Below are 12,663 nucleotides of genomic sequence, written 5' to 3' on the forward strand. Positions count from 1 at the left end.
CAACTGAAGGGGAGTGAAGGAGCAACTGCTCCCAGGGCTCCACCTTGTAACAGGGACTGAGTGCAGCACTGTGTGGCCAAGGGCTGAGAACACCCATCCCAAGGGGTGACCACAGAGAACCATTTTGGTTGGAAAAGACCTTTGAGATCATCAAGTCCAAGCCCTGAGCCCTCACAGTGCCACAGTCAGCACTGAGCCACAGCCCTCAGCAGCTCAGCCCCAGGGCTTTGGGATCCCTCCAGGGCTGGGCACTGCCCCAGCTCCCTGGGCAGCCTGGCACAGGGGCTCACACCCCTCTCAGGGAAACAGTTCTGCCTCAGCTCCAGCCTCAACCTCCCCTGGGGCACCCTGAGCCCCTTTCCTCTTGGCCTGTCATTCATGACTTGGGAGCAGAGATCAACCTCCACATCACTCCAGCCTCCTGTGAGGGAGCTGCAGAGAGCTTCTGTCTGCCCTCAGCTCCTGTGTGCCCTCAGGCTCCTCTTCTCCAGGCTCAACACCCCCATTCCCTCAGCTGCTCCTCACAGCACTTCTGCTCCAGCCCCTTCCCCAGCTTTGTTGCCCTTCTCTGGACACACTCCAGCCCCTCAGTGTCTGTCTCGTGGTGATGATGGGGCAGCTGCAATGGGAACCAGCACGTGGCTCACACCCAGCCTGGCTGCACTCTCCAACGGCCTTTGCAAATGCCACAACAGCATCCTGGGGGTGCAGCCCCTTATTTGGCTTTTCCATGGAGATGGAGCTGGCTGGAGGGTGCAGAGCACATGGTTTAGGCTCCAAAGAGTGGGTCCCAGCAAGGGCTAAAACAAGCACTGCACGTCCACAGGCGCTTGTAGTGGGTTTGCATCACGCCAAGGCATCAGCCTGGCACCTCCCAAGCGATGTGATGATGCCTGTCCCTGTGTGCTGGAGGTGGGATGCTCCAGGAGGGAGGGAAAGGAGGAGGAGAGTGCAAGCTCCTGCTGGGAGCAGCTGGGATACAAGGAGCAGAGCCCCAGCTCCTGCTCTCACATCGCTCCGGAGCTTCAGCAGCGCGACAGCCGACGGGGGAAAAGCAAAGGAGCAAAGATCCTCCTTGTCCTCCAACCACAAACTTCACCTTCTGCCAGCTGTTACAATCCAAACCAAATGACCAGCCTGCTGGGATATTTCAGCATCCTCAGCTCACCAGCTACCACGGGCAACATCCCCACCCTCCCAGGCAGCTGCCTCCCGAAGCCGCCGCCACCATCCGGCTCCTCTGGCTCCATCCCTCATTGCTGCCATGAAAGGCTGAACCCTCAGGGCAGGATTGATCCTTCTGCTTGCTGGGAACAGCTCAGCCCCATTGGTTTGAGCATCCCCCACTGATATTTACAGTTCTGCAACAACCACAGTGGTGGCTGGCTGGAGAAATCCCTTTCCACGAAGGGCACCGTTAGGGCTTGGGACTAAATCGGCTCACTGGAGGCAAAGAGAGAAGGCAGGGGGAGCAGGGAGGAGAGAAAACAAAGGGTGCTTGAAAAGAGAAGAGTTTAATTGTCTTTTAACTGCAGACATTAACATAAAGGACAGGGCTCTGGGGCTATCTTCTTTCCGTGCTGGTGGTGTGACCGTAAACGATTCCCTTAATGTAGTTTTTGATATAGAGCCCAAATTAGCTCTAATAAAAAGGCATAATAAAGGCAGCTCTTCTACCAAAATAAACCCCTCCTAGCTGTCAAGCCTTGAGCCATTATCAAGAGGAAGCAGCACTCTCATTTCAATTAACCTTGTTTGCACCCCGCCACGTCCACACAAATAACAATAACATTAACTCAAGGCGCTGGCGCGGCGCGGCCGTGGTGGGCAGCTCGGGCTGTGCACGGGCTCTCTGCAGCTAATGAACCTGAAACTCAATGGGAACCTCCAAATTGCTCACAGCAGACTTTTGAAGCTCTATTAGGGAGAAAAATGCTGATTCTCTTCGAGTTCCTCAAGGGGAAAAGCTGTTGGAACAGCAGCGGGCGGCTGCCCGAGCCTCAGCCTCTCGCTAACCTTCGCTTACAAACCCCTTCCTGGTTGGTTTCTCTCCATGTGTCGATGGTTCTGCCCTGTGGTGGAGGAATTCCCAGCCCCTCACTTCAATGGATGTTCCTCTGGGGATAAACAAGCAGCTTTCCCTCTCCTCCAGGCTCCTTTTCTCCATTGCCAGAGGGAGAGTTTGGCATCGCTGTGTGGAGCAGCCCCCGTGCCCCAGAGGGCATCCTCTGCCTGGAGCAAGGGCTTCTGCTGCTTAGGATGGGGAAAAGCTTTCTCGTTGGAAACAGTGAGATTGTGCCCATTTGACAGTGGGGAAACTGAGGCACGGGATTGCCTCAAGGTTGAGCAGGAGTTTTGTCCTCAGGCTGATAGCACTTGATCGTCCTCCTGGGCAAGATCCAGAGCCTCACCCCTGCTGATTTCCCACTGAGGCAACACACAGGATGACAGCAACCTGGGGCTTGTCTGTAGAGGAGGTTGTGGGGTGCTCCCCTCCACCATAACCAGCAAATGAAATCAAGAGTCAGCTAATGAGGCACCAGCAAAAGTGGGGAACCCCAAAGCAAAGCCAACACCACATCACCACGAGGTGAAAAACCACTCATTGCAGCCAAACCCCAGCTCAAAGGAGACAAATGACATGTCCAGAAACGGGCAGGGAAGCTGGGGAAGGGGCTGCAGCACAAGCTTGATGAGAAGTGGCTGAGGGGGGTTAATGTGGAGAAAAAGAGGCTGAGGGGAGGCAGGAGCACTCTCAGCAACGCCCTGGCAGGAGGCTGCAGTGAGGAAGGAGTCAGTCCCTGCTCCCAAGTCATGAGCAACAGGCTTCAGGCTGCCCCAGGGGAGGCTGAGGCTGGAGCTGAGGCAGAGCTGTTTCCCTGAGAGGGGTGTCAGCCCCTGTGCCAGGCTGCCCAGGGAGCTGGGGCAGTGCCCAGCCCTGGAGGGACCCCAGAGCCGTGGGGCTGAGGAGCTGAGGGCTCAGTGGTGGCCGTGGCAGGGTGAGGGGAGGGCTGGGACTCCATGAGCTTAAAGGTCTTTTCCAACCAAAACCATTCTGTGATTCTATGAAAAACAAGCTGCCCCCTTCAACCCCTTCTCCAAAGAGGAGGTGGGATCAGGTCCAAAAGCCCCCCAAGCAGGGGGAAACCACTGCCCTCTCTGCCAAGCAGCTTCACCTGCCCTTCCCTGCTGCTGATGAATGAGGCTGAGGCCACCTTTGCTGGTAATCACCTGGGTTAACAGGGACCTCCAGGAGCTGAAAGGCAAAGTCGCCTCTGTCTTTGGGCAGCAGCATCCCCACAGCCATAAATCACCCTGAAACAGGCTTCAACTCCACAGAGGAGGTTGTTTCTCTTCCAGCCCGTGGCTGATGACAAGGTGGTGAGGGGAGAGCTCTGAACCACCCCCCAGGGTGCCTAATGCTGGGAAAATCATCCTCCTTCCCCCCTCTCCCCACAGAGCACAACGTGTGTGTGTGTGTGGCCAGGAACACGTGCTGCCAAAGCATTTGTCTCTAAGGCAGGTGAGAGAGCTGGCACCTGCCTGCTGCCTTTGGGGGCTTGTTAATTCAACCACTCATCAGGGCTTTAGATGAGGCAGCGAATGGAGAAGGAAAAAGGTGAGATGGGGAGAGGCCACTTGAGCCCTGTGAGATCCCTTCCTGGGGATTCTGTCCCCAAAATGCCATTGGGCAAAGCAGCTCTTCTGCAAGAGACTTCAGCAAGGTCACTCCTTTGTCATTCAGCCTCGTGAGCAGGATGGTATCACTGTTATTCCTCCCTGAGGTGCTGCTAAGGGGGAAAGGTGGAGTGTTCCAGGCCACCCCACAGCCATCATTCTCCATTCATCCACCTAAAACAGAGCCCAGAAGCCAAAAGCTGTGAGATCCTCCTTGAGGCACCAAGGAGGGGGGAAACTGAGGCCACATCTCCACCAGCAAATTGCACACACTGAGGAGTATTCCCAGGTACTGAGCCATCTCCATCCAGCTGCTGCATCCTTTGGTGGCCACAGCTGCATCCAACATCTCCTTGGCCATTTCCACCTCTCAAGTCTCACTTAGGGACTAAACCCAAGCTCCAGCACCTGCTGAAATCCCACTTAACTGGCTGGAATGGATGTGAGCTGACAGTGCTGTGCAGTGGGAATGAACATCAATCCCTTGGCTCTGAGGTGAAGGCAGTGCCATTTAGCACTTACTTGGGTGAAAAGGAGTCCCTGGCCTCACATCCACTCCAAATCTGCATTAATTACAACAACTGTGGATCCACACCAGCCAGTCCCTTTGCAAAGCTTTCCTGTCTCTTGGCTTCTTCATTTCTCAAGTGTAACTCCACGTTACAGGGAGAAATAAACCCCCCCCAAACCAGCCCTTTTTCCTTCCATCAATTCTCATCCTCATCTTTCCTTTGACACTCCACGAGTCAGGGAGTACAGCTGTCTCCAGTCTATCTTCTCTGGTTTATATACTCCTGATTAAGTGACTCTGAAGAGAGAGACATGTAAAAAACATATGGTGTTTTGTGCCTCACTCACAGCAGCTCTGCTCACAGCCACGATGACTTACGAGCTCCCCACTGACAAGGAACGTGCCTTAGGCAAACAGAGGGAAAGGGAGACAGGCAAACTGCACACCCAAAGGCAAATGCTGTTGGCAGAGGTCCTGTCCCACCTGCTGATGAGGCTCAAAGTCCCATGGGTTAAATCCTTCACAGGTCAGGAATTGCACTGTAATTACCTACGTGGGGATGTGGATGGGGAAGGGAGGGTGGTGATGGAGGTGAAGGTGCCATCAGGGTGATTTGCAGGGCACAGGCTGAAGAACCAATGCTGGAGTTGTTAAAAGCAGAGGTTCCAGATCCAGCATGGCTCAGGTGAGCTCTGGTCCCCAACATGCCCCAGGCACAGCTGTGAAAGCTTTGACAAAGGTGCTTTTGACAAAGGACGTGCAGAATTGCAGCCAAGGGGGGCTGCAGGCTCCTGGAGTGACAATGATGAAGGTTTGAGCCTTTTGGGCTTCTCTGGGAAAACAGGTCCTTGATCTCTAAAGGTCCCTTCCAATCCCCACCATTCTGTGATTGTATGATCCCACTTTATCTCCATCCCAGCAGTGGAGCCCATCACAGCCCTCTCCCCATGCTGTGACACTGCTCTGGCTTCAACACCCCGGTGGGATGAACCTCAGTGCTGTTGTCTGGCTGATCCCTTGTGTGTAGCACAGGAATGATCCTCCAAACCCATCCAGCACAGCTCAAATGTCAAGCAGGGGCTTGAGGCACACTGGCCTGTGGCCAGTGGAGTTCCACAGGGATGGGTTCTGGGGCCAGTCTTGGTCAACATCTTCATCAACTCTGTGCCCTGGGTGAGGGCACAGAGGGACCCTCAGTGAGTTCCCTGCTGGCACCAAACTGGGAGCAGGGGCTGATTCCCAGAGGCTGAGCTGCCAGTCAGCGGGATCTCGAGCGGCTGCAGAGTTGGGCACAGAGGAACCTGCTGAGGTTCAACAAGGACAAGGGCAGAGTCCTGCAGCTGGGAAGGAACAACCCCCTGCAGCAGCACAGGCTGGGGATTGACCTGCTGGAGAGCAGCTCTGCACAGACACACCTGGCAGTGCTGGGGGAGAATCAACTGCCCATGAGCAGCAACGTGGGCTCGTGGGCAAGAAGCCAATGGCAGCCTGGGGGCATTGAGGAGAGTGTGGGCAGCAGGGCCAGGGAGGTTGTGCTGCCCCTCTGCTCTGCCAGAGCTGCTGAGGCTCAGCTGGAGTCCTGTGGCCAGTGCTGGGCTGCCCAGCTCAGCAGAGACAGGGAAGTGCTGCAGAGAGGCCAGTGCAGGGCTGCCAAGGTGCTGAGGGCACTGGAGCATCTTCCTTGTGAGGAAAGGCTGTGGCACCTGGGGCTGTTCAGTCTGGAGAAGAGGAGCCTGAGCTCAGGGGGAGCTCATGAATAGTGACAAATATCTCCCTGGTGGGTGTCAGGAGGTTGGGGCAGCACTTTGTTCTGTGGTATCCAGCAACAGGACAAGGGGTGATGGGCTGAAGCTGGAACACAACCAGTTCCATTGAAACATCAGGAGAAAGTGTTGGAGTGTTTGAGTGAGGGAGCCCTGGCCCAGGCTGCCCAGGGAGGGTGTGGAGGCTCCTTCCTTGGAGGGCTTCAAGCCCCAGCTGGCCACGTTCCTGTGTGAGCTGCTCTAGGTGGGAGCTGCTTCTGCAGGGGGGTTGCACTGGATGAGCTCTGAAGGTCCCTCCCAACTCCACCATGCTGTGATTCCATGATTCTATGATCCCAGCTCCAGGAAGGACCTGCAGCTGCACTTAACCTTCAGCACCAACTTCACCTCGGCTTCAATGCTTGAGGTCTCCAAAGCCACCTCCAACTAGAGATCTCAGCCACTGAACAGAGCTTCACCTGCTAATGACTAAAAGAAAACCTAATTATTTTTCCACCCTGCTCTGTGGAATAAAACCATGGAGCCCCAAATGCATCAGAGAGGTTGGAAACAAAGAAGAAATCAAAAGCTTTTCTGCCAGCCTGGCTCTTCAGAGAGGTTAATTTATACCTCCAACCTCTTGGATGTGAAAACATCGTCCTCCCCTGACCCTGGCACAGGGTGATTTATACAGAAGGGTGATCTTCTGGAGGTAGCTAAGGATAAGATGCAACTAAACACTCTTCCTATGCTCTTTCTCTCTTACTCCTGGAGTTTAAGCTCTCCTTAACCCAACCCACACAGAATCATGGAATGGATTGGAAGGGACCTCTAGAGATCACCTAGTCCAACCTCTCCTGCTAAAACAGGTTGACCCAGCTCAGGTCACACAGGAATTGACACAACCCAGCACAGCCCCAAGTGCTCTGGTTTCCAATCAGCTGCTTCAAGCATTCCCCTGCCACTGAATCGGCACCACTTTGCTCTCACAACCCCACCCTGAGCTTGAGCAGCTCGGCCACCAAACTACAGGTGAACTCTGCTGGAAGCACTCAGTGAGGCACACCTGCCTCCAACCAGCAGTGTAGGGCTGAATGCTCCTTGGGAAGCCAGACAGACCTTGTCTTTGGAGACCTTGTGGGAAAACGAACAGGTCCCGTCTGTCTTCTTGCACGTGCCACGGAGGAACCTGTGGAGACAGCAGAAGGAGGCTGAGAACAAGGTGGGCTGCAAAACACCTGGGTTTAAACATCAAACATCTCTCTTGTGTCATTACCACCTTTGCCCCAAGGCCACAAATACACACAACTGTTGCTGAGCTCACCCTTAAAGTCCATTTCACACCCCGAATTGGTGTGGGCCAGTCTTGGTCAACATCTTCATCAGTGACTTCCCTGATGGCATCAGAGTGGGAGCAGGGGCTGATGCACCAGAGACTGAGCTGCCAGGCAGGGAGAGCTGGGCAGGCTGAGAGCTGGGCACAGAGAAGCTGCTGAGGGGCAGGGAGGAGGGAGGAACCCCTGCCCTGGGGAGGAACCAGCCCAGCACCAGCTGGGGAGCAGCTTCAGGAGAGGGACCTGGGAGTGCTGGTTGATAATCAACTAACCATGAGCCAGCAAAGAAGGCCAATGGCAGCCTGGCATCCATCAAGAAGAGTGTGGCCAGCTCTTTAGCTTTGTGTTCTTTACCAGGATTGGAGCTAGAAGGTAAGGTAAGCTCCTGGGTAAGGAGACACAAGATGGGGAGAAAATCAGCATTGTCCTCTTGTGAGTGGTGGGAGTGAGGCAGGATGGACTGGATGATCTCTAAAGGTCCCTTCCAACCCCTGCCATTCTCTGACTCTATGATGGAAACCCAAATGACCTCAAGGATCACTACTCTCCAAAGTATGCACAGCCCAAACCCTGAATTGGTTGCCAACATGAGAAGAAGCAAGGGCTCAAAGTGAGGGCTCAGTAGCTGACATCCCTTGTCCTCTATGTCACCACAAGTCACCCTCACCAGCCACCTTGGACACGTGCAGCTCAGTGCTCATGAGGATGTTTTATGGGAGAATGAATGAAGGGGAGTGGAATCAGTTTAAAGAGCTATAAATCTCTCCTCTCCAGTCTCCCATCAAGCAGCAGAGATTGCTCAAGGAGTCCATCAGTGGAGTTGGCTTTTCTACCCTTTTTAAATGACTAATAATAGAGTTTAATCAACTCTTGGGCAGGTATAATGAGCTGGCAACGTGAATCAGTCCCCCTGTAATAAATTACCAGGTCTTCTTGCTGTGTGGCATCACAGGCTGAAGGATTCAAACCTGTTGAGTGGATCCAAGCACATCTAAGGAATGCTGCAAGAAGAAAACCACCCAGTGCATGGTCATGGCTCTCAAGTCACTCAGCTCACATCTGCAGCTCTTCCAGCTCAGGACTCACCACATCATTCCAAGCAGATGGTCTCTTTGGAGACTGACTAAATGATTTAGCACTTGGCAACCCCTGATGGCATCCTTAACCTGACAGCAGCAACTACATCACCAAGGACTGCTATTCTGATTCTATATAAGAAACTGTGATTTGCTCTTATTACAAACACTTAAAACACTGCTCTGCTTTTGAAACCCTTTTAGAGCTGTGATATGGGAGGTTACTCACCAGATGTAACCACTCCTGTGATGGTATCCCCCTCCAAAATGCAAACCAAACAACTCTGTGATCTCTGCAGGCTGTGCAGGTGGGTGTTTAACTTGGAGGCTGGTGGTGTGGTGCTTTATGAGCATTAATAGGTGTGAAAGGTGGTGTAAATGTAGAGAAAAATGACCAGAGGAGATTAAATGGATCGTGATTGTCCAGTCTGGGAAGTAGGGAGAGAATAGGGAGGACTACAGAGTTGTAAGTGGTGCCTAAAAGGTGATCAGGGAATGATTAATCCATCCTTGTCAAGAACCATGAGTGAGGAGGCACCCAGCACAACAGTGGAGCAGAGTCACAGCATCACAGGCTCTCAAGGGCTGGAAGGGAGCTGGCAAGCTCATCCAGTGCCACCCCCCTGCCAGAGCAGCAGCACCTAGAGCAGGGCACACAGGGACTCATCCAGCTGGGTTGGGATGTCTCCAGAGAAGGAGCCTCCACAGCCCATCTGGGCAGCCCCTGCCAGTGCTCCCTCACCTCAGCAGGGAACAAATTCCTCCTTGTGTCTCTCTCAAACCTCTTCTGTTGCAGCTTGTCCCCATTGCCCCTTGTCCTGTCATTGCCCATCCCTGAGCACAGCCTGGCTCCAGCCTCCTCACACCCACCCTTGATGGGTTTGTAATTTGTAATATCACAGCATGGTGGAGGTTGGGAGGGACCTTTAGAGCTCATCCAGTGCAACCCCCCTGCAGAAGCAGCTCCCACCTAGAGCAGGTTGCACCTAGATCAAGTATTTGTTAAGGAAGCCCTTTGCACACAGTTGTGCAACCCACTGCCATGGACACCACATGTTAAAGAAAGGACTAAATAAACCCCCCAAACCCAGCCATAAACTGCTGTTACATGATGGTTTGGTGGCAACCTCTAGCAACTGGAAAAACAGACTCTATGAGGCTGCAGGGCTTCACTGCCAGGAGGAGAAAGGAGAAAGAGCCTTTCTCTGTGTGCCTCGTTGTGTTGTCCTCCTCTAGGAGCTGGGTACACCCCAGAACAGTTGTCCTCATGGTCTTAGATCCATGTTTCTTTGTAATCTACTCTAGGTGGTGCTGCTTTGGCAGGGGGGTTGCACTGGCTGACCTTTCCAGCTCCCTCCCAACCCTGTGATCCTGAGGTTGTTTCGAGCTCTCACACAAGCAAACAGCAAAGCCAACCGATGGCCTGTGGTTGCTGTGCCCATCCTTACCTGGTGCAGACAGCCACCTTGTCTGGATCATGGATGTAGGGGCAGCTGTCCCCACGGTTGCACTTGCCAAAGCGGTTGTAGTACATACAGTACTCCTTCTTCTTCTTCTTCTGCTTGGCCTGACGGATGATGGCCAGGCTCCGCTGCACGGCGCGGCTGCACGAGACACGGGCTGTGTGAGGCAACACCAGCACAAGCACAGCACCACAGCACAGCTCAGCAGCAGCTCAAAGCCCAGAGCTTCACTTGGAACAGAGAGATCCTGAGGAAGCTTGTGGGCAATGGGGTCACAGGCACTCGGTGGCCAGGGGTTAGTGGTGGCTTGCAGGGCTCAGTGCTGGGCTTGTTCTGCTTAATGTGTGTGTCAGGGACCTGGGTGAGGGCATCCAGGGCAGCTTCAGTCAGTTCCCCACTGACACCAAGCTGGGTGGGAACATGGATGTGCTGGAGGGCTGGAAGGGGCTGCAGAGCACCCTGGAGCCATGGGCTGATGGCAAGGGGCTGAGGTTGCACAAAGGCAAGTGCTGGGTCCTGCCCGTGGGCCACCCCAAGGCCAGGCAGCTCCAGGCTGGGGCAGAGGGGCTGGGAACTGCTGCAGGGAAAGGGCCTGGGGGGGTTGGTGCCAGGTTGTGCTAACACATTCCTATGCCCCCTGAGTGAGGGGAACCTGCTTTAGCAGGGGGTTGGGCTGGAGGAGCTCTGCAGGGCCCTTCCAACTCCCACCCTTCCATGTCTGCAGATGCTCATGCTTAAGGATGCAATGTGGCACATCTGCAGCAAGGAGGAAAGTGGCAAGGCATGAAACACCAGCAATGTGCTGCTATTCTCACACACAGGGCATTCTCCAGTGTCCAGGTGTGGCAGGTTCCCAGTTTGTGGCTGGGACAGCAAGGAGGAAAACCTGCAGGTTTGCTGGATTCAACTGGGATGGGTTTCTCTTAAGCAAAGGGGAAAACCCCAAATGCCCCTTGAATACTGTGCAGATGATTTAAAAGGGACTTTCCAAGCAGGGTTTGATTTCCCATGCTCACTAAAAGTATTGCTATCCATTACCAAACCTTCTCCAAGGAGAAACTGCAGCTCCCCACTGAGCTTACGACCACCTCACAGCAGAGGAGGGGAGAAAAGCAGTGGCCAGAGCTTCAGCAAATAAACAGTCAGTTAAACAACACAATGCCAAGCTTCTGCCACCTTCCTGAGTGTAAATCATGGGCCACATCAGGAGGGGGAGCACGTTGCTCCTCCCCACAAGTACAGACCTGGCGATGTATCGGCTGGTGGCTGATCTGTTCAGGCAGCTGGATGGAGAGAAGCCAGGGCTGGGCACACAGTGCAACCTTGCTGCTGGAAACAGAGAAGGAAACAGCAGTTAGTCACAACTGAGTTTTGCAGCAATTGACACAGGTCTCAGATCCACAGGAATGAACAGGGGGGTGGAACATCTTTGCTATGGGGAAAGGCTGAGCCAGTTGGGGTTGGTCAGTCTGTGGCCTTCCAGTATTATAAGGGGATCTTGGAGGAAAGATGGGGGCAGAGTTTTTAATGGGAGCTGCAGCAACAGGGCAAAGGGAAATGGTTTTAAACTAAAAGAAAAGAGATTCAGACTAGATCTAAGGAAGATACATCACTGTGGAGGCTCCTGCTCCAGAGGTTTCCAATCCCACCTGGACACGTTCCCATGCCCCCTGAGCCAGGGGAAGCTGCTGGAGCAGGGGCTGGGATGGATGAGCCCTGGAGGACCCTTCCAACCCCACCATTCAGGGGCTGTGTGAAGGTATTTTTTACACTGAGGGTGGTGAGACACTGGCCCAGGTTGTCCAGAGAGCTGGTAGATGCCCTACCTTATTCAAGGTCAAGTGGATATGGCTCTGGGCAACCTGATGGAGTGCAAGATGTCCCTGCTCATGGCAGGGGGATTGGACCAGATGACCTTCAAAATTCCCTTCCAACCCAAACCATTCAAAGATCTCACTGCCTAACCCCAAACAAGCAGCTCCCAGAGCCCAGATGGGTGAGGTTCCTTCTTACAGACCCCCATGTTGTGGAACCTCTGGAAAGGCCACATCAAAACAGCTGCTTGTCAGCTCCAAACACAGTGGGGACCTTTCCCTTTGGCACCAGGCTGTGCTCAGGGATGGCCAATGACAGGGCAAGGGGCAATGGGGACAAGCTGCAACAGAAGAGGCTCCAAAGCAACACAAGGAGGAATTTATTCCCTGTTGAGGTGAGGGAGCCCTGGCAGGGGCTGCCCAGATGGGCTGTGGAGGCTCCTTCTCTGGAGACATCCCAACCCAGCTGGATGAGTCCCTGTGTGCCCTGCTCTAGGTGCTGCTGCTCTGGCAGGGGGGTTGCACTGGATGAGCTTTCCAGGTCTCTTCCAGCCCTTGAGATCCTTTGATCCTGTGCCAAAACCCCCCTCTGGGCAGCTCACACACTCGTGCCATCAGCCCAGCAAATCGCTCCCTGCAGCCAAGTGGGGAAACCCAGCTCCTGCCACAATCAAACCATCCATGTCTGGGTGTGGGAAAGAATAAATTACACCTAAAAGCTGTTTCTCAGCTTTCCAGGTGGTTGGAGAAACAGCTCAGTCACTCACCTGCCAGCCCAGGCATGTTGGGAGTGAGGGAGTGGGATTTGATAGCGCGGCAGCGCCTCGTCCCTGCGCCGGGGCTGTCACTCGGGCTGCTGCTGCTGGCACAGCCCCAGCTGCTCCCTCTGCAAAGCACAAGCTCAAAGTGGGAAGCACATGCTCATCCATCAACAGGCATCCAGCACTCCCTGTGCAACCTTTCTGAGGAAAGGCTGTGGGATTTGGGACTGGTCAGCCTGGAGAAGGCTGATGAGGGACCTCAGTAATCACAGAGTCTCAAGGGT

General features: G+C 54.1%; 1 protein-coding gene across 2 annotated transcripts in view; it reads right to left on the bottom strand.

The window, feature by feature from the left end:
* ZC3H3 (zinc finger CCCH-type containing 3) overlaps positions 1-12,663 on the bottom strand; it is a 198,816-nt gene that overhangs the window by 34,417 nt on the left and 151,736 nt on the right. Inside the window, exons 6-8 of one of the 2 annotated variants that reach the window (XM_061995738.1) lie at positions 11,049-11,130; positions 9,790-9,945; positions 7,051-7,120 (exon numbers count right to left, since the gene is read on the bottom strand). In XM_061995738.1, the coding sequence (XP_061851722.1) occupies positions 7,051-7,120; positions 9,790-9,945; positions 11,049-11,130 (308 nt within the window). Of the gene's footprint in view, positions 1-7,050; positions 7,121-9,789; positions 9,946-11,048; positions 11,134-12,663 lie in introns of both variants that reach the window. The other variant, XM_061995737.1, reaches the window with a different exon arrangement.

The sequence above is a fragment of the Colius striatus genome, chromosome 4 (genome assembly GCF_028858725.1).
Source record: "Colius striatus isolate bColStr4 chromosome 4, bColStr4.1.hap1, whole genome shotgun sequence".
Classification (NCBI taxonomy): Eukaryota; Metazoa; Chordata; class Aves; order Coliiformes; family Coliidae; genus Colius; species Colius striatus.